At 43.1% G+C, this 25,403-nt stretch overlaps 1 protein-coding gene across 4 annotated transcripts; it reads right to left on the bottom strand.

Moving 5' to 3' along the window:
- Nucleotides 1-25,403, bottom strand: CHMP4B (charged multivesicular body protein 4B). 4 transcript variants are annotated; one of them, XM_068912787.1, is made up of 5 exons: nt 24,982-25,403; nt 5,152-5,329; nt 4,258-4,372; nt 3,735-3,861; nt 1-820 (listed from the first exon to the last, which is right to left on the bottom strand). In XM_068912787.1, the coding sequence occupies exons 1-5, from the start codon at nt 25,175-25,177 to the stop codon at nt 753-755; spliced, it is 684 nt and encodes a 227-aa protein (XP_068768888.1). In that variant the 5' UTR covers nt 25,178-25,403; the 3' UTR covers nt 1-752. The 4 variants fall into 4 exon arrangements, with proteins under 4 accessions (XP_068768888.1, XP_068768887.1, XP_068768885.1 ...); XM_068912786.1 differs by having other exon boundaries at nt 1-823; nt 24,982-25,399; XM_068912784.1 differs by having other exon boundaries at nt 1-823; nt 24,943-25,371.

Genomic DNA, 25,403 nt, shown 5'->3' with positions numbered 1-25,403 from the left:
TGAAAATTAATCAAGATATTTAATACAGTGCAATCCATAGTAGTTTCTTAATTAAAATAATTGTGTGCATGTATCTGAATGGGTTATCAATTATCACAAAAAGCAATAAACATTGTAGTGCTATGTAGAAAAATGTACAGCTGAAATTTAAATCTCCCCTACTTCCAGAACAGCACTTGTCCATTGCAAATCATTATCACCAATTAAAACAGGAATCGTGACTACACTGTTGCAGTGACAAATGCAAGGCTGGCCACACATCAGTCAAGGGATATAAATATAAATTGCAAAGAACTAAAAATCTAAAGCATTCTTACACCTAAACACAATAAGAAGCCGGTGGTGGCTTATGACTTTCTTTTTTTTTTTTTTTAAAAATGCCTTACGAGACTTCTAGACACACTTCAACTGACTTAAAATTACAGACTGTTTTTCAGTTTATTTCAGTTCAATATGGCCCAAATTTTAGAAGATGAAGATCCAACAGTGGCATTAGCATAGTCCAAAAGCTGAATGTTCGATTTTGCACATAACTTTTTACAGAAATTCAACTGCTTAAACTGCAGGTGATTCCCCCTGCTCCCCTGTTTCCTTCGCGCAGACCACGCTATGCGGAAAACAGCAATGCAACTCCCACTGCTTGGGGTTAAAATTAAAGATAAAGACATTTTGCTTATACTTTCTCCTCAATACAACACATTTGCACCCAGAATAGGCAACCAAAGTCTTTTTTCAGCCAGTTACTGCTGTGGTTACATGGTTCCTGCCCAAGCTTCCAGCTCTTTCATGTCATCATCTTCTTCCTCTTCTTTCTTCTTAGCTGCTAAGTAACAAAAAAAAGCAATGAATTAGGAGTGGGAACCATGACAGAATCCTGCAATTTCTTGATTCTTTGCAGGACAAAAGCCTCTGTGCAGCTAATCGAACTAATGACCACTGCACTAAATGCTGTCGGGGGGGGGGGGGGGGGGGGGGAATACACAAGACCTTTTTCAATTGAAGTAAAAGGTGACTTCCACAAAAAGGCCAGCATGGACTAAACTTTCTAATGTTACTGCTTTAAATGGGAAAAGAAAATGGCTTACATGGGACAAATGCAAATGTTTATGTAGGTTTGGATGCATACACCAGCAGCATCTAGCATTCTTCCATAATCAGCAAGCCTCAAAGCAGAAAACGCTGAGCTTTTGGCTTTTGAACCCCTCCAGGAGATATATTTTCCTCACAGAGAGAGGTCTCCCGTCTCCAGTTTTACAATCTTTCCCCCCCACACAATTAAATTACTTACTACATCAGTAAGTCCAAAACACAGCACCTGTTTGTTGCAGTTCGAGGTCTGGCTATGTACAGAATTGGGAAACCTTCAACTCTTGTGTCAGTTCAAGCTCTTCCAGTGGCTGAAGAAGTTACTGGCACGAGCTAACTAGCACTAGGTATGCGCTATTCCCCTTCTCTTGCCATGCCCACTAATAATTGGCTGCACATGCTCTGCTATCATTTTTGGTTTTTACCAGGGAAGTAAATGCTGCTATTTATCATAACAAGACAAATCCAGTTTCTGGAGATGAAAAGCATTAACCCAGTAAAAAGGTTTTAACTCAGAAATGGCTGCAATCATTTTGGAAAAATATCCAAGAAGTAGTAATCGTTTTCAGATAGTGTTTTTACTTCAAAATAGACCTATGCTTCAAAAGGGAAAAAAATGAGTCAAATTATTCGCACTCAAAATGGTTTGTGCCATTCTGAATGAAACATTTACTTGTGATCATCTTCCATTTGACGGATAAGGACACAATAGAATCGGCTCTGCTTCAGAAGACACACTACTTATTTTTAAAAGCGGTATTAAGCACATATCTACATTGTTAGGTAAATCCGACCCTTTGAAAATCTGACCCAGTGATCAGAAAAAGCCTTTAATCCCAGTGTATATTAAGCCAATGTTAAGTAAAACATATTTTTGATTAAAAAATACAAAAACAATCCCCTCTCCCCAACCAAATCCCAAAGTTCCTCCAAATCCCAAAGTTCCTCCAAATCCCAAAGTTCCTCCAAATCCCAAAGTTCCTCCAAATCCCAAAGTTCCTCCAAATCCCAAAGTTCCTCCAAATCCCAAAGTTCCTCCAAATCCAGGACTTGTTTGAAGGCTTCCCAGCACACCTCCCAAGCAAAAACCACATAACATGCTGTTTTAATACGCTAATGGAGGCTTCATCCAAATGCAGCTTAACATAAACCCTGAGTAAAACTCATCTAGTAAGTAAATACATTCATAGTTTTTACAACTTTTATTATGTTAGGAAATGGTATGCTTGCATAGATCTTATGCTGTAAAGTTGCTTAACTATGTGTATAATTATAATGCATCTGCCTAGTTAGCAGTCCTTACTAATATAAAAGAGGCATATTTAATTTCAAGTCAGTATTTTAACGTCCATGTCCAGCCATCACTTAGAGAACAAACTTCATTAAAACAGAGTTGTGAAATATAAAGGTAATGCATATGTTACTTAAATCTATTTTTCCCTTTTATTGGATCTGAATCTGGATTAAGTCTCTGATTTAAGATACTTTGACATAACTCCGCTGTCATCAACATTTCTCAGCAATTCTGCCTACCAAAACAAAACTAGAAGAAATGCAAAATCAGTAACTTCAAAATAAAGCAGCTAGCTCACAGGCAACAAACGTCACCATCTAGAGCAGAACCTTGTCTGTCAGTGTCTGTTTCACAGGTTCTTACCAGCCATGAAAAGGCAACAAGGTAATTACAGATACTACCAGCTGAGACAGTTTTCATCTTCTAGTTTTTGAGTTTGTTTTTTTTTTTCTATTAGACAAACACACTGAAGTAGAGCCACAAATTATACAACTTATTTTTAACACATTAAGGTAGATTCAGCAAAATTGGGTTGTAAAGCTTCATACTCCATTAACGCATGCCAAAGATATTCCATCTCAGCTATGTTGCATGAGACACCGCTTCTAGCTCACAGAAGAGTGACTAATTCAGATATAACAGGAGCTTCGAATTGTCTTTGTAAATACAAGTATTTCTTGTCCATTTTCCATGTAGTAACATCATCACACTAACTAGAATTTCCTAGATGTACTTGCTCCAAGACTAGCAAGACCCTAACTCTTGTACCATCTAGCTTGAGTACCTGCACACCTTAGCTAGAGGAGGCAACAGCTGCCCCCCAAAGAGGGGGCTCTGATGACAGCCAGGTCAGTTCCTCCCAAAAGCAAAAAAAACAAAAAACAAACACCCACCAACGAGCATTCAGGAAGCATGGTTTACTCTGGGTATTTGAACCACCCTGAGACTAGTTCTAACAGTTCATTTACACTCCACTGCCTTCCTTTTACATCCTTGGTCTGCTTGTCAAGATTACTTCCCCGTTGGGTCAGTAACAACTGGCAGAACACTCCCGCTAGCTTCCTTTTTCCACATCTCTGGCTCTATCTGGAGCCTCACATGCTGTGGATAAACTGGAAGTGCCAGAATGCACAATAAGTGTTCCTGTATGCTAGCCATTAATTTTCATGGATCTAATGAACGGCAGGTTAACCCATGGAGAGACAGCACTAGATGTACCTCATCATTCTCAAAACAATTCTACATGAAATGTCTGTGTTGCCTACAGTTAGGTCTCTCAAATCAGCAGAGCTAGCAGTTAAATGAACGTACTTGTTAACAAACCAAGATCTTTCTGGTAAAGGTACATACATACCTGGCTTTGATGGTATTGATATTGAGGGCACATTTGGTAGTGGTACTGCCTCAGGACCACTTATTTCCAGCAAGTTTTTGTCTAATTCTTCTTGCTCTAGTTCCTCTAGTTCTGCCATGAGTTCATCCTAGTTTTATAAGGAAAAAAATAAATTTTTAGATCATATGTATTATCAAGCAGGTTTAGATGCTAGGGCAGAAAATGGCTTAAACTCATAGGTTCGGAGCAAACTGAGAAGATGGGTCTGAATCTTCATCTGAACTCTTGTTTGCACTCTCTTGCAGGGAGTGGAGGAGGAAGCAGAAGAGGAGAGGAAAAAATTTTAATACAAATATTCTCTAACTAGACTATCCAGATCACTCTTAGCATTAAGTCAAGATCACAGATGCTGTGCACAAAGGTAGTAGCAGCAATTAACAAGTTTTAGAAGACATTTATATCCTAATACTATACCTAAACACATGCGACATACAGACCTCAAGAGAAGGATTTTATTTAAAACAGAGGAACATTCAAGGTATACCTCATCAAATTCTTCCCCAAATCCTACAGGCTTTGAGATGGCTGTTGAAATCTCATCTGCCAGTTCTTGCTGTTCTGCAATGTCCTGCATTAATTCATCTACTTTGTCAATATCCCTGTAAAACAAAGGAAAGGGTTCAGTACAATCAAGCACTTGCCCGTTCTGGCACTTAAGACTGTATTTCCCGGTTCTGTAACAATGCCACACCGTGACATGAAATATACTCGGAATGCAAGTCCGAGTTTAATACCCCATGGTCACAGCAAAATTATGCATATATATATATATGTATTTTTTAATTTTCTCTAAAAGCTTAACTCACAGGAGTCATATGCCAAGACTTCACATAAAGAGGTTTTGTTTTGTATTATTAGCATTAATCATAATTTGCTCTATTTCCTGATCCAGCATTATTATATTGCTTCTCCAATACTTGCTTTTGGAGTAAATGCAACATTCCCATAATGCAGTTTACCTTTAATTACTGCTACATAAACAAACTCCACTGCAGAGCTCCACTGCATAGGAAAAAAGTACAAGACTCCCTTTGAGGCTTAAAATTATTGCTGCTGGTAGGTGTATTTGTAACTGGTACACACTCCCATTTGCTTCAGACTACACTGATGCTGTCTTTTGTTGCACAAAGAGCATTTACGGTTAGAGGCTTCACACCATATGAAATGTTGCCAAACTGAGAAAGTATTGGTACTTCACGTTTTGGTCAATAAGCAAATACAGCTAGTGCTTTAGTTGTATTTAAGTTCTAGTCTTTCAAAAGAACGTTTTGGTACTCTAGCTGTACCTTTGGCTATAAAATACTTAGCATTTAGCAGATCAAATGAACCAAAACTAAAGAGAAGGGCCTACATAATGATACAGAAGGGAATGACTTACATGTTGTCATGAGCAGCTTTCATAGCTTTTGCAGCAAAACCCATGTTCTTGAGCACCTCAGTGTTAGTGTTGGCATTTTCAAGGGCTTCCCTCTGAAATTCAATTGTTGATAACGTGCCATCTATCTGCGCAAGCTGCTTCTCGTACCTCTTCTTGCGCTTTAGGGCCTGAAGAGCAGCTGGACAAAAGTAAAAAAATAAAGTCAGGATTTGAGAGGTTTGCACCTGAAATAGCTATTTGAATTTTCTACCAAGTGCCACTCAATACAGAACAATGTTTCACATGTTCTAATTTTTGTCATCTACTTTTCTTCCTAGATAAACCATTCTGCTTGCCTCCTTAAACAAGATTAAGATTGTTAAAATGCCTTCTGTCCATCCCCTGCCACAGGAAGGATGCAAGCCAAAAAAATGACTCTAAGTCACTCTTAGCACACCACAAACCAGAGACTGTGCTACAGCACACGGCAGGCTTCAATACGTAAGCCGATCTAAAAATATCTTTGTTTTCCCCCTGCCCAACACATCACAGCCCAGTTAATAGTGTAGTAACTGTCAGACAAGGTTTCAGTGCTGCTGCAGGGTCCCTGCCAGCCAGCCAAACTTCTGCGCAACTGCTGGGAGGAAAAAATCTCAAATACAAGCAAGACACATGTTTCTTTACCTTCACTACTTAATGCTGTGAAATGCACAAAGATTGTTTACATGTACACAATTTGTACACATATATACTATTAATTATATATTACTCCTACTACAAGGTCTCTAGAGATGAGAGGAGAGATGCTATCACTCAAATTGGTTTAAATGCCTCAAGCTTGACCGGTAACTTGCCGCTCGTAAGCACTTGTACAATGTCTGCTCATCGTAAGCAACCCAAACTGTCCCAGCGTGCCCTTGCACACCAAGGGTATCTGGAGGAGCCCATGCACAACAGCATCAACACCGAGGTCTACACCCACAGAAGAGCAGCCCAGACGAGGGCAGGAGGAGAACTGGTCCAGCTCGTTGCACAGCTAGGCTTCTCCAGCTCCTCCTGCAACGCTCTCTTCCACCCACCCGGACAGGCATGTATCGAACCGGAACAGAAGTCAACAGCTAGCTCGTCCCGACACACGCTGCTGGACTGGAGACTCAACTGCTTGCAAGTTTGTTCCAGAAACACAGACAGCGAACACAATCTTCACACGTAATCTTGCCTGTAAGAGGCCGTAAGTTTTGGTAGGAGCTCTAGCGTGGGCAAGGCCCACCAAGCACTGAGCACAGTCAGCTGAAAAACAAAGGTCAATTATACCAAGGAGTGAAACGTATGACTGTAACTATGGTTTTAAATGTCATTACAGTAAACCTGAACGACCGAATTAACTGTTGCTACGCGACCAAACACAATACCTTCCTCCACCAGCACGCGTTTCTAGCCAGTTGTAGACAATCCAAGGGCGCTAAGTACAACTCCGCTTTTCCAAGGTAAGATGCACTGAATGAAACACGGCATTTCCACCTCCCCTTTCCAGTACAAACCAACTTATTCTCCACTATGTAACAGGCTTGGTCATTTATTATCTACTTCAAAAACTTAAGTGGGACACGTCTCGCTGCCGTAACAGCCTTGCTCTTAACTTCTGAACTCAGCCACATGCACACTTCCTTGCTTCAATTCTCTAACCCTTGTGAAACTCGTAACAGAAAATGGTCAAGGGGAGGCAGGCACAGCTGTGCAGTACAGCTCCGAGACGCACGCGTCACAGGAACGTGCGTTCTGCTGCAAACCAGCATCCTGGGCCTCCCAACAGACCAGTCACACATGCACCAAGAATGACGGTAAATAAAGGCTTCAAGTCCTGGTCCAAAACCTTTAAGGCATTATTTCCAACCTTTGCATCCCCATCCCTGTTACAACTCCAGAACAGCTTTTTATTTTTAATTTTGGAGGGGAGCAAGGCAGGGGAGATCTTGACAGAAGACAGCTTTCCTTATCTCCTCTACTAGACGAGCGACAGCTTTGTGGCGCGCTGAGGATGTTCCTGAAACACAAGCAAACTGGCTTGTCTCCTAAAAGTGGATTAAGCCTGCAGGCACCTCATGTATTGTCAGATGCCATCTTGAGCAGCTTGACAGTCCTTCAAGATAACGTCCTGGCACCCAGAAGCCTTACATATTCCTTTAGTTCCAAAACTGGTTGCGAATATGCTACATTTCATTACTTTACAATTACTCTAATGAACTAGAGAATAAAAAATTGTGAAGCTGCAGTTCAGTTTGATCATTTGAAAGTACCACAGGCTGATTTAATAGATGTGAGCAAAAAGGCAAGCAAAGGTCACCTCAGTTGTTCCAACCCAAGCCAAAGGACTGAAATCGAGTCCATTCAGCGACTTTCACTGCAGTGACTATTAAGTCCCTCCACTACTCTGGGGCCAGTCCAACATCCTTTCACAGCAGCGGCAGCTTTTCATTTCACCCAAGTGGGAGCAGGACTGGGGTTTCGTACAACACAAAGGCTAATGTTTGCTCTGCAGAATCAAGCACAACACAAATATCGCCTGAAACGTTCCAGCTTTATGCCCGATCACAAAGTGATGTGCAGCACGTTACTGGTATATTTAGTCCATTTAATATATCGTTAATTGCTTAATTTAGGATATATAAAGTTATCTTACCTAGAAAGATGAGACTGATAACAGGTTGCACTAATAGTGACAGATGCTAGAAAGGAGTCAGACAGTGACCGAACACCGTTTATTCAGGATTTTGTACATCATGGAGAATTGCTGCCAAGACCAGACATTTTATAACCATTACACAAATCCAAGTAAAGTACTACAATTTACATACATCTCCCTACCATAGCTTCCCCTGACAACAGCCACATTTTATCTATATCTCATGATCACGTACTTTTGAAACAAGCTGCTCAAGTATCAAATATTGCAAGCATGAACGTAAACGGACTTGTGATCAGGAGTGTTTATCAGAACTGTTGGGCAATCCTACCCTTCCCACGCAAACTCAGTGTACGAGAATTGCGCTTCCCAGCCTTTGCTTCCTTCACTGGGTTTTATAATTCCTTCCCCTGGTTAACTTCTCACTTGTATATCAGGCTCCTGCTCATGAAAACCTCCGGGATGTGTCTGCAAAAAGCTCTGATGGACAAGTTCTCACCAATATCAGGTAAAAAATAGGCTCATTTCACATCCCACAGAGCCTTCCTTCCCCCAGGAAGGCTTCTGGTTTTACAAAAACGCCGCAGGAACTCTTCTACCTTGCAAAACTAAGCAGGGAACCCCCCCACGACACCGCAAAGACAGCTCGCGTCTCCCACACGGGTTCAGGCCGCAGCGCTGCTGCCTACCGAACCAGCTGCCGAACCTCCGTGAACTCCCGCTGCTCTCTCGGGCAAAGCACTGGCCACACTCAAATCCACTAACGCAGGCTGCCTGACACAGACCACAGTCCAGGGGATAGGAATAAATACGTTAATTTTAAAAACTTGCCTTATTTCAAGCAAAAACTCAGAATGGATTTCTGGTATTTTCTAGACACGTTCCCAACTTCATTGGGCCAGAAGTGGCCAAGGAGTGAGTTCATGAGTTTCTCTCTCTGTAATAAGGCCAGTACAAGGATAAAGTTTCCCATGGCCACATGCCTCCACTACTCCAGGGATTAAGTGGTAGAAATTCCTATACGTTTAAGCATGGAAGGAGCAGCCTAAAAGGAGTATAATAGAGCCAGTACAAAGCCCTAAAAATATATATAAATGCAGAACCATGCAAACACTTTATGCGTCTGGACAGTTCAGGATAAATATTTAACACAGGCTAATTAACATCAAAGCCAAAAAATGAGTTTCTGCAGTGAAGAAAGCCTACACAACAGCATAGCAGCTACTTCTTGCATCTAAAAGCAAAATATCTTGTAGAACAAGATACTCAGTGTCTCAGATCAGATGATCGTAACTTCCTGACATTTTCCTCAGTTGCGTTCCCTTGCTTAACTAGCTCGTATTTTAATGCAAAGCTCTTATTTATAACTGCAAGATTTTACTAAACTGAAAAGATAAGAAAATACCAAGTTAATTGAGGTCATTCGCATTCATTTCATCCTGCAAGTTGTAGTGATTCATTTCCCCACGTTCCCCCCCCCACAGAAAGGGACGTGCATTTTACGCGCGGAGATCTCCTTTTCGCAGTCGCCAGCCGAGTCCTTCCCCGGTGCCCCCGCCACGGACGCAGCAGGGCACCCGCGCCAGAACCCCGGCGCAACGGGAGGACGCTTCCCCGCGTGACCGCCCTTGACACGACTTGGATGAGACCGCTGCGCTCTGATGCGGACCCTTCGACTTGGTACCTGTCCCAGCCGGGGGGAAGAGAAGAGCCTCCTGAACTCCTGCTTGAAACGTCAAGCTAAGAGCTGCCTTTACTCGCGCAAACACCAGGGCTGCACGTTTTCCATACGCTGCTATCCCACTTTACAGAGTGGGATACTCTAGCATCATCTTCTTTCACGGGTACGAAAGGCGGGCGCCAGCGCAGCGCAGCTCGGCTTTGCTCTTCGCGGAGGCTGCTGGCACGGGAGGCAGCCTTCGGCATCCGCACCTCTACCGCTTCCCGGAGAGTAGCTACAGCGGCAGGCAACGTAATTTAATATCCAGCTTTAATCGCCCGATTAAATACCCGATGTTCGGAGGCTCTAAACAAATAGGAACCGATGCTTGCTTTCATCAGGCTGACGTGCTCCGGAACTGCCCGTGTTATATGTGAAAACAGTAAAATGGGTTCGAGTCACTGGCGGTTTCAGGAGGGCTTCTTTGCCTTTTTCTTTTTTTTAAATTCAGATTTCTTGTCGATCATACATGAGAAAGGGCAGTAACTGCTGACACCTCGTACAAGAACAAACTGATTGATTACCCTCTCGACCCGCCAAGAAGCCTCCGATTAGATGAGCTGATGCAAGAAGAGAAAACTGTTGGCAGACTTAGAATTTGCTGTTAGAAGAAATTCAAAACCTCAACGTTTATAAGATAATTTCCACTGCATGAATCAGAACAAATCCAATGACAGCAAACGTATCTGATTATTACCCGAATAGTTGGTTTTCATAAGACGATACCAACAACCCCCCAACAAACACCCAGTATTTTAGACGACTCTTAGAGCTCATCCTAACATTATTCTTAATGGGGGCAGCGTGTGTTTAGGTTGTAACCTCACTATGCACGATGATAAAATATCCTCTAAACTGTAATAAGAGATAATAAAACTTAGTTGCCCCAAACTTGAATTTTAGTAACATTTTCAGCTGTGTAAAACAGCAGAACATTACATAGATAATTACGCAGTAAGGAAAAGCACTTATCTTAGTAAGTTAAAATACATTTAAAACTAACTGGGTGATTCCTGCCGTCCATCAAGAGATGGTGAGCAGGCTCAAAGCAATCTTCTCCATTTGATATTTTGATCTATCCTGCGCCTTTATTAGCAGCTAAGATAATCAGATATTGGACCCAATTTTCATTCACAGATTTCACCACAGAGCTCTGACCAAGTAAAATTCATCAAACAATTTATAACCTTTTCTCCACTAACAGAGCAAAATAAAAGGACTTAGTGTGAGTGAGAATCGGCTTATCTCTGAAGTTTCTTTTTATACAGAAATACAAAGAAAATTTAAGCTTCCAGAGAGAGGAGGCAAGACCTGTAAAAGAGCAGCCAAGTCAAAAACAGTTCAATTTGGATCGCATGCTTTAATTACCTAAATGCGAAAAAGTATATAAAAGTGAACTTAAGAAAAGTACAGCCTTAAAAAAAAAAGTAATATATTAAAAAGACTTTCCTTCTTTTTTTTGTTTTTAAATCTTGCAACTGTTGAGCTGCTTACTTGCTGTTTGACCGCTGCGCACAAGAAGCGGAGATCCCAGCATTGTGCCTGCCACAACCGCACAAAGTTCTCCAACACAACCGGTAAGCAGGAACGCGCGTTAAGGTTTTCAGTCACTACTCTTCCTGATTAATGAACATCTACAAGTGGAAAAGGTAGTCGCTTCACCACACTATCCTCCTCTGTCAGGACTTGCAGTCTGAAAAGCTACTCGCCCAACTAAATTTAATTTCGCTGTGTTTTACAAAAAAAAAAAAAAAAAAGCCACCTGCAAGGATGCAATGTTACGTAATTTTTAAAACAAGTATTTCAATCTGTACATAAACAAGCTAGTTATTAACAGAGCTGTTGTAAAACTGATTTTCCTTGTAATATTTACAGCAGTTTTGTACTAAAATAACTTTCACTGTGATCAGAGATAAGCAGAATAGAAATCTAATTTTGCTAGACAGTACTGCTTTCAGAGAGGAAAATTAACTATGAACGTATCAGCGATTTCATTAAAAATCAGCAGCCCTAGTGCAAGTAAGTGCTGCTTATATGTTTGCAGGACAATTGCCTTAATGGGACACTTATGCATAAAGCAATTTCATCAAATTAATGCTTTCAAATACCATTAGCAGGGAAGTACAGGTTAGTAGAAAAAAGCAAGAAAGAACAAGGCTCCTTTTTCTATATACTTACAACTAAGAAAAACATGTTTCAATATGAAAAGAATAGGAGGACCAGCTGCTTCAAAGAGTACTGGAAAAAATTTGGAATAAAATTCAGGAGTTCCACTGAATTCAAGAACATGCACTTCTACAGAGGTCCACATGTTTGTGAACCCCGCAAATTTCATCCTGGCTGATGGCTCACAACGCATTCATATACTACTCATCCATCTCCTCTCTCTCCTATTAGGTGTTACAGCAAAAAATTTCAGTAAGAATCACATCTAGTACCTAAAATAGAAAGACATCTCATCCAGTGCAGAATCAGGAGTTAATAGCTCTGATTAGCGCAACTGAGAAAAATCTAACCTCATACCCAGTTTTTAAGTTTTCTCTAGCAAATGAAAGAAGAAATACCAGAAGCAGATACACCGCTGAAAAGGCAATCAGCTGTATTCGCATGGGATGAAAAAGTTCCTCAACAAGCCTCAAAAATAACATATGTCAATTGCCAGCCATGCCAAAATAAATAGTGCAAGATAGCAGCAGAGCTTTGCAAATGAGTCTCTCTTGGCCCTCTAGCAGAAAGCCTCGACACTAGAGATAACCGAGATAATCAACTGGGTAACAGTCTCGCACAATACATTGAGTATCCACCTGTAATTTGGTCAACAGAAGAAGGCATCATTATTTTTGCTGCTTCTAAAAGTGCGATTCTATCTTCCTGGCGCTTACCCGGGCACAAAATGTAACCATCAACAGCACCCTTGCTGTCTTTGAAATGGGATAAACAAGAGGCACCACTAGGGGTAAGAAGTAATTTGCTGCCTTGCCAGCTGTACAATCATAGTGGCTTAATCTTAGGCAGGAACTGTGAATCTCTCAAACTATTGAGAATTAGCAAACTGCCTATAATAAACTTTAAAAATTCCTGAGAAGAAAGAGGCTAATTTAAAGCAATTCACAAAATATCCTCCAATGCTACATGCAGATAAGAAGGGAGAGATAAATCCAATAATGATAAATCCCACAACAGCTTTACCCAACTGTTTTCTTACCAGACTTTAGCCTTAAATAAGTGTACTTCTACAGGGATTTGACAGCTCAGGAAACTGTTAGTTAGGCGTAAGACATTCACGGTGGTTCAAACCTGACCCAGGAAAGAGGTAGCCAGGCAATGTTAACTTGCCACAACAGATCTGCAGTACGTACCTAGAAACGCTCATCTCGGACCGGTTTTTGTTGGCTGGGCTTACAAGATGCAGAAGCCGGTGACTCTTGACTCTCTGTTCACACTCCTAAGGGCTAGACAGTCCCCTTTCAGGGTACTGTGGGAAACCAGACAACTGTTCGGGGTACAACAACTAGAGAGCACCCTCGTCTTGCACGCTTCTGCCTGAGCATCGCTGTTTTGATGCGACCCTGGTACCAGCTCTGGAAATACTTCCTGCCCTTCATTGGCTCCAGAAGAACCTTGCAGAGGGCCTGCATCTTAGCCAGATTTCTCTGGATAAAAAGAAACATAAAGCCTTTCAGAGACAATAACAACATGCAGGCCTTGTACAAGGGAGTGACTGTAAAGGAAGAAAATAAAGCACGGTCGCTACTTAAATGACTAACTGGCTGCCCATTATTTAAACACCTGAGCACATCCAGCCAAGGCAACCGAGAGCAAGAAGTGTCAGAGGTCCGAGAATAAATCAGTTTTGATTATAAGCATCACGGTATGCAAGTAGCTGGGGGAGAGAGAGGTACTGAAGAACTACCAGCAACAGCATGGTTAAACTCAATCCACTTTAACTCCCAGGCTAACAGTGCAAAGCAGCATTACTGCTTTTCCTCTGAAGATCACCAAAAACTATGTTCTATAAAGGTTACATACAGGCCTAAAGGTCACTTTATGCCGAATGTCTGAAGGTATTACCACATGTGTCCCACTAATGCCAGGGCCTAAGGTCTCCAACTGAGCTCCAAGATAGTTTGCAAGAACTGGCAGCAGCTTCCTGTGCCTTCTTTTCTTTTGGGGAGAAACTGAGATTTTAGCAGGGAACTGTGAGTGGAGTGCAGTCTTCAGTTCTCCATTTAACTTTCCATGACTTTCTCCTAAGCATCCAATAAAAGTTCCCAAATTTTCTCTTTAAAGGCAGGCAACTATTCCCAGCTCTGAGCTTAAGTGACTGATTAAAGCTAATTCAATAAAGCATCTAAACTCATGTAGGAAATAAAAGGAGGTTTCTGTCTTATGTGTACTTAAAACAACAAGATTACAACTTCCTCTTGAGCAAAGTAGTGCAAGAACATTTAGTCTATTGCGCAAGAGATTAAACTAAACAATAAGGATTCCCCGATTTAAAAATCCAACCCACACAAAGAAAAAAAAACATAACAAGCATTCCTCTACAGCAGCAATCAAAGCTCTGGTACACGCGTGGAAGGAGCACTACCAAAACAAGCAGTGGGCATCAGCTTCGTGCAGTTACCGACTGCAACACGGCTCAGTACTCTGTTTAATCGTCAGCTCAACTTTTACAACAGCAATTGCATTCCCAGTACTCTGATACCAGCTCAACAGGTCCTACATCTCATAGCTGGCATATAAGACAGCTATATTTGAACTGTAATGCACTTCCTTGTTACAAATGAGTCACAAGTACTCATTTTCCTAAGGAGTGTAGAAAGTGTGTTTCTGAAGGTCAGAAACCATGATTACAGAGCTGTTTATCTCTGACACAGCCACCAATTCATTCGGGCTGAAATTTTACAGACTGAAACCTATTGCATCTGTGGGCCCAGAACCGGCAAGCTGAATCACCTTTTCCTGTGCCTTGGCCACCTGTGGGCAACACAGGTCAATTCTCCATAGCTGAAGTGAGCTTCTTCAGCCTTGGAAGTTAATTCTTCGGCCCCTCAAACATCGAGGCAACAATCCTCTGGGTCAGTAATCTTCACTGGGCTAATTCTGAATTGATTCGGGGACAATTTTGTCCAGAAAATATGAAAAAGTCAACTACTGTGAGTTCTGAAGCGCAAATGAGAAAATCAGGAAAGAAAGATCCCCGTTACAAAGCGGCTAACGGGTTTGTTTTGAGGAAATCTCAAATCCCAACGCAGGAGCCGAAGTGAGCCTAAAGAAACCGCTGGATTAGCTAAGACAACCTAGGCCTAACACTTCAAACGATTAAACTGAATCTGATCCATCATCTGGAAACAAAGCATATACTATATTATCCTAATTTTCAATATTTTACTTCTTGTGGTCGTGCACGTCACCGGATTACGGCAGTGAATTGTAAGATATCTCCAAAACTGACTTACTAGAATTTTTTTTTTTTAAATAAAGACCAGACATTTTTCTCAGATTGCTGGGGTAGATAATTCTCCCTTACCCTTTTAAACAGTGTAATTTACAGGGTAGTTTAAAATCTGCACCTTATTTCACATCAGATTTCTATATTTATACATACTCGAAACAGAATTATTCAATATTCAACAAATAACTTTTTCCTAGAAATTTAAGCATGTCCCATAAAGGACGTTCTTGGATTCTCACAACCTGCAACTATTCTCTCCGACTTTCCTTTTTTTATTTTGAGATTGTTGTCTAATGAAAAACAATCTTCTTCTGAATCTCTTTGCCAGCGATACATCAGGGAGAGGTTCAACTTTACAAGAACAGAAGTATCTCTTCTTAAGTATCTCAAAAAACAACAACTAATCGGCTACAAAAAAAAAATCCTATGCTTGGCAATAGTTTTGTGATTAAGACACTGAACACAGAGATCCTACCCCCAGGTGAAAGACTTGCCTTAAATACATCTGGAAGAATTTGAGGCCCATTCTTCCTGTGGAATGAAACAAGGGAGTAGGTAATTTATCACTCATTTTCCAGCTTTGGACAATTATTCTTACAGGGCTGTCAAGCCTAAGAATTTTATTGAAACGGTCATAACATTTAGAGTTTCTCTTAATATTTCATCTGGCAAAGTTATGCTATTTTGAGATGTGAAAATTAAAATTTGTGATGAAAGTTCAGATTCTAACACGAATGACTGTAAGGGAAAAGAAGTTGAAAATACAAGACTTTAGATGCCCAAAAATTATAAAGTAAATAACATGAACCACATTTATTTTCCAAAAACACTGTATTTTCTGAATCAATTTCTAAACACTTCACTGGCAACACTGCAGACCAGACTTTAGGCCAGACTTTCATTTTTAGTGAAAGCTCACACTCTTAGAGAGTGACCAACTCCAGAAGCTAGGTTTAGCAGTAAGTATTGGTATCGCAGTCCTCGCATCACAAGGGTTAATGGTGCTGCCAGGGAAGCACTTACCGGATGAGCTTTTCCCAGACTGTTTCTTGCCAGGACATTGCACCTGAGGGGCTCCCAGCGGGGATGCTGACAAGCCGTTTTATTAAGGTACCACCTTCGGGGGAGATGCAGTGACCGTGCACAGTTCCTAGTTAGCCCATTATGAAATTTAGGTTTGCTAACCTACTGCCAGTGATGACAAAGGTGGTTTTGTACCAACTTGTTTTACTGCATATTGCAACAGTCTAAGTCTGCTCATACGTCAGGTGCTTCCACTCAGCTAAAGGAGGGTAATATCAGCTGTGGGGTGGTTATAAAGTCATGAGCAAAAGTCACCTACCAGGTTCTGACCGCTCTGTCACTCTGACGTTTAGGTCTCTACAGTTCCACAACAACTAAACAACTTCTGTGTTGTCACCAGGAAGTATAGATGGCATCTTTAAACCTGAATAAGTACCTGCCTGCCAAGGCATGCAGAGCCACATACAACCTGGGTGTTGGGTAATGACACACCCCCACGTTCGCGAAACTGCTCTATTGCCAACGTGGCTGATCACAGCCTCATCAGAAAGGGAGGCTCCAAAAAGATGGGTTTTATAGCAAATGATGAGCAGTTGCAGATTTATGTATGCACTGAGTAACCTGACAGCAGACATCCAAAACAGTTCTAGATGCAACTACACAGCCAAATTTACAAATGGTCACTTCTAGATTAACCTCAAGGGTTTTTTGTTAGCAAGATGGTGACCGTGTTACCTAGTATCTTGGTTTACCTTGTGCCTGAACCGACTTTTGACTTCGACACATCAGACCTACTGGATCCCTCAGCTGAGGGGCAGAAACCTGTTAATCTTGTATTCTGTTCTGAAGCAACTGAGGTCAAGGAAATAGCTGTAGTGGAAGATGGCAGTACCTGGCTATCACCCCAGACAAGACCCTGCAGCCTGGGACAGCACAATCCAGGGTAGACTGTCAATTTTCCCGATATTCCTGCTGGCTTTTTTCCCCCTCATTTGTGGGGGAGAGGAAGGAGCTGACCCAGTGGATCAGACTGCAGGAGCACAGATTGGTACAGAAACTTGGGAAGGGGAAGGGCAGTAGCCATGAAAGTCTGTACCATGCTCTGCTCTCACTTGCTGCACACAAGGATAAGCACACACCTCCCAGTGCCTGCAGAGGAGATGGCTGTCCTGGTTATCCAGACAATGCCAACCCCAAACTCCCATAGTTTACTGCCAATCACTTGAGAGTTAGGAGGGCAACAGCTGTCTGTGTAATTAGGTTCTATTTAAGCAGCACCTATAAAACAGGTTCTTGGCAAGGCTTCATTTAAGCAATGAACCAGCAGGAGGCCATAGCAGGTTCTTCCCAGCTGGATTTCCAACTACATGGACGTTACGGACAGAACTATTATTGCATTTACTTGAGCCTGGCACAGAGATTCATCAACTGGCAACTTCTGCTGTACTTTGATCCCACTAGTGAGAGGTCACAGTGGCCATTTCACTTTCCTCAACGCTAGTCGGCCTAGGAAGGTCCAACAGTACTCCCAGGTTCCTTAACTGCAACCTACCTATAGCCGAGTAGTACGAGCAGATCTGCCTGCATCTGCCAACATCTACAGCAACTGTGACATCACTTCTTTTTAAAGACCCCGCATACTTACAAAGCCATGCTCAATCACGATGAATGCCAGCAGAACTATCTCCTTATCACCTGCTACGTGCTGGGGCCTTTGGCTGTCTGAGGGAAAGGCAAAGGTCTATCAACATCTGATGTGCAGCTTACTAATGATTCTCCAACTGCAGCCTTTCTGTTTCAGCTGCTTTGAGCCAAGAGTTCCATTTTGCTGGACACTTGGCTGCATACTTCACGTACAGCATGTTCAAGCACAGAAGCTGCTCCACCTTTCACTTTTGCAATATTACCCATTTATTAAGTGGTGCAGTTTAACAATAAGATTTTACTTTACAGCCCCTCACACATACGTGCACACTCTTTCAGGCTTGCTGGCTGCAGCAGGTCAGGCCGCGTCTTCCCCACTTCCCCACTCATACCACATCCTATGCAAAGTGTCTGGGCCAAAGAGCATGTCCTGCCCCAAACAACTGAAAGGGCAGTGTTAACATTTGTTTTACCAAAACTCATGGGGGTTTCACAGCGGAGAGCAAAGAGCTGCCAAAACCATGGTGGTTTTATCCCAGCTAGATTCACAAAGTGTCAGCAATGCGTCCCCCAGCCTGGTGCTACTCCAGCAAGTACAAGGGCCCAGCAGCAGCGCAGAGCACTGCTCCAAGGAAAGCTCGTGGCACGCACACCTTGGAGCCTGTGCTCCCAGAAAAGATAACACGTACACCGTGACACAGGCACAAAGGACCTCCCCAGCAGGCGCAGACCTCTTGCAACAGTGTCCAGCGAGTCCAGCAGTCTGCCATGAGCCCTGCAAGAGCTTAGAGGTGGTGGCACCCTCCTTATTTGGCATCCATGAATAGCCTAAAGAGCAACTGCAACACAACTACAGCAACAAAAAAAAAATGCTTCTCCTGGATAGCACTGGCTGTAGACCCCTCTTGATGCAACACTGCCTTGTCCCTTCTCTATTTTATATTAATCTCCTGCTCAATGATGAAGCATTGGCAGGTACTTCATCAAGTTAGGCCTAGAAGCCCTGAGATCCCTCAGGTAAAGTAGTGATCGCTTTCACTTCTGAACTCCATACCTTCTCAAGCGTCACTGGAGAACCCTATGCTGATCTATCTGCTCAGCCGTTATAGGTTACGTCACTAAGCATATCTTCCCAATAAGAGATTGTTACATAGTCTGCCCTTCCCCCAGCATCCCAGGAGGTTCACCTGCGATCCTGCTGCCCAGATGATGCTGCACTATGAGCACATGGTTTTTATTGGAATCAAGTCAGAATGAGGTCAGTGTCCTCTACTCTAAAGCAAAGCCCAACGTAAGCGTTGGCAGCAGAATGGCTCCCTTCTCCCAGCAAGCACTTAAACTGCGCTGAAGTACAGAGCCTGCGCTTGTAAAGGAGAAGGAAGTATCTGAAGACTGCCACTTCAGTGGCCAAAGGTCAAGAACGTTCGACAGAAAGGCCTGAAGCATAACTTTCTGATCCAGGCAAACGTTACGTAAGTCCGCATAAATTTCGCCAGTAAGAAACAACCCGGCAAAGTTTTCCAAACAAGTCTGAATAAGTAAAGGAGGGACGAACTGGATTAGCTATTTGCATCATCTGCAAATTACAGCTTTGAACTAGAAAACTTTGAGCCTGCTTCAGTAACTAGGCCTGGAGCTTAATGAGATACTAAAGAAAACTGGTACTGGATGAACGCTAGATTGAAAACTGCAGTAGCTCAGCACCTGCTTCACCAACAGCTCAAATCATTTGTGACAGAATGAGAACCTCAAAAACAAAAACGCTCACAATTCAGGTCTACAGCTCTTGAGAAGCTGGGGACTGCCTTGTACCAAATCTCTTGGCTTTTCAGGGCTCGTCACAACAGTGGTATCATGCACCAGGTTCTGTATTTTGTCTTGTAGCATACGTATTAAGTTAGGGCCCTTCATACTAAAACAGCTCACCAGTAACAACAGGGGTTTTCGTGAACCAGGCCATCATGCTTTTTGTTAAAATCCAATATCTAATACGTTTGGAGAAAAAAATAATAAAGCTGCAAACATGCCAGGTTTCCTTTTGATAGAACTTGGCAGAGAACAGGAATAGAGGAAGGATGTATTGCATTAGATACAGTTATCAAAATGCAGAATCTGGCAGAAACATGCATTTTTTTTTGTTTGTATTGGTGCTGCTGTTGAAAGTTCTTTAAAAGCCCCCCCTCCCATCCCTTCCAAATTGTCCTATACTATACCAGTCTGTCTCAAAAAGACTCTTAAGTAGAGGCAGGAAGAACTGCAAACTGAGAGTTTACTCATTTTTAAACACTTACTTAAAACCAGTAATCCTCACATTCCTCCAAAGCCAGGTGCTTAACACTCTACTCCTATTAATCTCTAAGGGAGAGGAGGGACTCAGGCCAGCATTGCTTTCACTGCTCTTATACGGAACCTGTGTTTTACAGTTAAAACACCTGGAACTCAAAGATGCATTTTAAATTATCACAGAAAAGGCAAACTTAAGTATTACAAAAAGGGCAAGATAATATTTGCTATGGGATCCCTGCTTCCTCTACACCTCAGTATCTTACTGAATCATGAAAACAAAACTAGGTTTATGTTATTTGATTTTGGGACTAGAGATCATTTTTCTTGCCAAGTGTCAAGCAGGACCTTAAAAACACGTTTGCAAGCAAAGCATTAATATCTTTAAGCCAGAACCTAAAGGACCACACTCACATGGCCACAGGTCATTTGAGTCTCTGTCCATACCCAGGCCTGAGGTTGCAGATCATTCCAACATTTCCAACCACTCAAGCTTATAACTAAAAAACGTCCACAGCATCTTGGCAGGCAGGCTTCACTTTTTTAAATAATGATCAGCTAGCCCCCTTGTTAAGAGATCTCAAGTCACCCTCAGATTTTAATCCTAATGAATTGGTCTAAGTTGATCAAGCAGGGGACTATTGCCAAAAGAGGAAGAATCGCCCTCCTCCTTCCAACCACATTCCCATGCCCTCCTTGTGCCAGCTCTGGCATTTGTGCGCTGAAAGTCATTTTTAAGAGTTTTCGGTTGGATCAGCAAGCTGATCCAACACACGCACTGCCCACACAAATGCTAATGCCAACGCAAGGGAAACAGGAGGAACAAGACACTACCCCTTCCGGCGAGTCACACAGTCTGAGATCAGCTGAAGCCAATTTCATAACCACACGAGCACGGAGCAGTTGTTTATTTTAGCCAGTTTAACTGAGCTGCTACTGAAAGGGACAGTTCTGTCTCCTCTCAGGTGTCAGATACAGTGACATTCCAGGCAAATCAATTAAGCAGACCAATCTGACATTAAGAAAAAAAGTAGGTGAATGGTAAAGAGTTAATTTTCCATCAGAGGAGCCAGTTGAACTGACTTACCTGTGCCTGCAATGTGATCTGTTACAAGCCAGAGGTGGACATAAAAATCATGCCTTTTGGCTTCAGCTTACACCAAATGTTTTTTCATGGGGGACAGGGAAGGGGGAAGAGAACAGGAGAATCCTGAATTTCCAGCAGAATCCTGAATTACACAGCGGGAATTAAGCAGGATTTTTATAATCGTTTTGTACTCGGTTTCCAATGCCAGAAAAATAGCATTTATTTACAGTGAAAGAGAACCTTTGACATCAGAGAGAAAAAATACTGGCTAACAGAAATTAGAGTTGACAGAAAATCCATAAAATGCCAGTTTCCTGCTATAGCCTGAATACATCTACTAGCACATTAGCTCAATGCTAGCTTCTTGCTCGTTCCAGTGCACACGGACCTAGTGTTCATTAACAAAAAGGTAAAATCTAGTGACAGACAGGAACATAACTGCATTGATTTATTCCGGATTTAAACGCTAAAGTGTACTGCTTACAAAAGTGGCACCCTAGAACAGCGCCAGGTTTCTCCCTCCACCACAGGCTTTGCATTTAGACAAAGCCCAAGCTTGCTACCAGAAAATAAAATGCAAAGCATCCTGGAAGTCTTATACCCAGAGTAGTTAAACAGAGGTCAAGGAATACAACTCATTTTTGCAGTGGTAGTTTCGCAGCAGCTTAGCTTTGTGAACTAGCTCCTTGTGGGATCAGATGACAGCCACAAGGCGAGGGACAGAACTGGAGCAGCGGTGATTAAGATCAGCTTGAACTATCCTGAAAGTGAACGCTAAGTGCCAGTACTTCATAACCCTTGGCAAGATCTAGTCAATTAGCTTTGTTTCACGAAGCTTGAGCACTTGATAAAATATCCCAGCATACACGCAACAGCACCTTATACGCAAACTGTAAAGGAATAAAAAAATGCAGGAACTGGGTACTACTTCCAAACCATCAAACTTGCAGCGGCCCATTTCTTCTGTTAAAGGAAATTTACTTTCAGGACAGATTAGAAATCTAGCAAGCTATTGGTTGCTTTACTGTCCCAAACCACACTAGACTACTGCTACTTCCATTAACTTCACTGAGAGAGCATTACTCCCGAGCAAGCTAGAGCAAGTGTTGATGAGAGTAGAGTCTCTTCAGAAACAAAGATAAACACACACCTCACACTGTTTGCAAAAGAATATAGCCTAAACATTTACATCTGAGATAACACAAAACAAAACAGACACAAACATACTCGAAGTTCTTTCCCGAAGAAGGAATTTTAACTTGCACATTTTCCAATAATCCCTTTTAAGGCATCTAAAGATGATCATTATTCTCAGCAGTTTGCCATCCCACGGGGAAAGAATTATGTGCATATTAGAGTCATAACTGCAGGTCTCCCTAACACACTGTAGTAGCAGCATGAACACCATTGCAGCAACCTAACACTTGCAGATTCTTGCCTTCTCCCTTCCCCAGGAATTGTTCTGATACTACGAACTAATGAGAAGGAACTGGTGGAGTGAAAGCAAAAAAGCGATCTTCTGTTACAATACCAATGCTCAAGTCCCTTCAGAAGGCACTATAAACATAAAAATGCCATGTCTGCACAGTCGGAAGAGAACAGAAAGCCTATGAAAAAAGATACTTAAATAGAAGTTGAGAGTGTCTCATGCCAAGAAACAAAACGGACTAAGGATATTTATACCATTTAGCTGCTCATTTTAACTTTAGAATTTCATGAGAAATGGTTATACAGCCTATATATTTTAAAGGCAGATTGTGAAAAATACATACATAAAATAAGCTTCGGACAAAAAAAAAAAAAGGGCCACACACACACACAGGAGGCCTATAATAAGCTTCTGTGCTTTCTTTAGACTCCAGAAGTGCTGAAGAAATTATTCAATGAGTCTTTAGAAACTCCGCTCACTTGGCATCCGAACAGTTGTGCAGTGTGTTGGAGACCAGAGAATGTTTCCTTTTGTTACTCTGAGTGTGCAAGACACGTATCTCTCCTCTAAGGAAACATCATTCCACATTTTCCAAGTTGTCTTAATTTTTCATTTAAGTTACTTGCCCCAATAGCATAGATGTATACGTTCTACTGCCTGCTTTACCGTAGCTGTTTCTGTTAACATCAATGACAGTGTCCAAACAAGCATTTTTATTTTCACTTAAATTAGGGATTTAAGTGGCATTGCATCAAAATCACATATCTCTGAATTATAAAACTGTCTAAAGTCAGAGTGGGAAAAATCCTAACTATTATGTGAAAAAAAAATGAAATTTGTTACAGTTCAGCTAATGAACGACATCTTGAACCCAGAATAAAGGAACAGTCCCTTGGTCTGTCCTGAGGAGAACTCACTTCCCAGCAAGCTATCAGATAACCAGCTCCCTTTCCCAGCAGCCCAATAATAAAGTTGGCCTCTTGGTTTCAGAAGGCCTCTGGGAAAAAAAAGGTTGCTTTCTGCCAGAAAACCATCCCCAACCCTTCTCCTTTGCACAATTCTTTAATTACTCAGGGAGATCTCTGTTCTTCTGGGATACCTCAATTAGCGTGACCCAGAATCCCTCTAGACAACAGGCAGGTTTTTCTCCTTCCCCCGCCTCAAAAGAAATTCAATCCTTCCAGTACCCAAAGTGCTTTAGTCTGCACTGAAAGGGAGACACATGCAGAAAGGTATGAAGGGAGGCGACATTACAGTGGAGCAAGATAAAAAGTGGGAGAACAAGCAGCAGCGGAGGAAAAGAAGTTTAGGAGAACTTAAACAGGACCGATGAAAAACAGGATGCAGAAACTGCAGAACACGAAGGCTAGAAACATCCATGTTTTAGTTCTCCTTTCAAGCTGGTTAAGAAATTAGGCCAAAAGCCTGCGCAAGAAACTCATACTTAAACTATTACAATAAGTTACAATTGGATTTAGAAACTCATTCAGTTAAGTAGACGCAATTATTCAGAAAGAAGACCCCTGTAATCAGGCTCTGCTAAGATCCTTCAGAAAACACACAGGGCAGCAAGACAGCCCTCTTTTGCATCTTTGCTGTGTAAAATTCCCACAAAAATTCATGAACTTGCTCCACTTATACTGTTATTTAAATACGATACAAACGAGCAGCCCTGATACAGCATGCTGTGTGGAAGTTTTAGAGGGCTTTAAAAATTGATTAAAGTAGTAACATGAAGCAGAAACCAAGAAGAAACTGTTGTTATGTCAAAACCATGGCCCACATAGCAAGGATTAACTTACAGCGGTGCGCTAGCTCCTGGCACCTCTCGCGCGCTGAACTCCCGCTCTGCTCCACCACTCTGCTGACCCACAGCGCGGAAAGGGGTAACGTCAACACGGAAACCCAGAGACGCTTGCCTGAAGACGCTGCGTTTCATCGCCATTGTGGAACAAGCAAGAAGCTTATGGCAGCACTGAAGTACCTGTGCTGACAACCCACTCCTTATCTTCACGGTGACAGAAGATAAATTGGTCCCGAGCAGCAACCGCAATTACACAGCTAGACCTTCCCAGGAAGGCAGAGCTCGACTTGGTCAACACCCATGTCTAATAACCATTCCTAAATCCCCAATCCAGCTATAGTTTTGCAGCACTTCCAGAACAATCAAAAGATATTTACCCAAGCCCTCGATTTAAGCTGGGTCCTAGAAAGAGTTTTGTTTAAAAAAAAAAGAGTAAAACAGCAAGAACTAACTCGAAGCTGAGTCGCTGCTTTCCCCGGGAGCAGCCCCGCGCCTGCTCGGCGGGGTTTCCCCGGGGCTCCCGCACCCCCCGCCGGGCCGGGCCGGGCGGCACCGCGGAGCGGCCGCCCCGGGAGGGCGGCGCTGCCCCGCGGAGGGGCGGGGGGGGGGCTGCGCGGCGGGGCGGGGCGAGCCCTGCCGAGCCCCCCCGGGCGAGCCCCGCCGCCGCCGCTCCCCGCCGACCTGTTGCGGCCCCGGGCCGCCCGCCGCCGCGGCGCTCACCGCGCTTGTTCTTGGTGCCGTGCTTGCGGGCGGCCGCCAGCTCCTGCTCGATCTTCTTCTCGAGGAACTCCTGCTTCTTGCTGAGCATCTCCTCCGTGTCGCGGAGCCGCTGGATCGCCTCCTGCGGCGACGGGCCCTTGCCGGCGCCCTTCCCGCCGGCGCCCGTCCCGAACAGCTTCCCCAGCAGCCCCGACATGGCTGCGCCGCGGAGGCCGCGCAGGCCGCGGGGCGAGGCGGAGGGAGCGGCGGGGAGAGCCGCGGGGCGCGGGCAGCCCCTCACACGCTCGCCGGGTCGCTCGCTCGGCCGCTGCCGCGCCCGTCCCCGTCAGCGCGGACACCGCCAGGAAGGTCCGGGCACCCCCGCCGCCGCCGGCCGCTCCGCACGGCGCCCAGCTGCCCCGCCCCGCCCTGCCCCGTCACTC

The sequence above is a fragment of the Struthio camelus genome, chromosome 18 (assembly GCF_040807025.1).
Source record: "Struthio camelus isolate bStrCam1 chromosome 18, bStrCam1.hap1, whole genome shotgun sequence".
NCBI lineage: Eukaryota > Metazoa > Chordata > Aves > Struthioniformes > Struthionidae > Struthio > Struthio camelus.
This window is presented reverse-complemented; position numbering and strand designations above follow the sequence as displayed.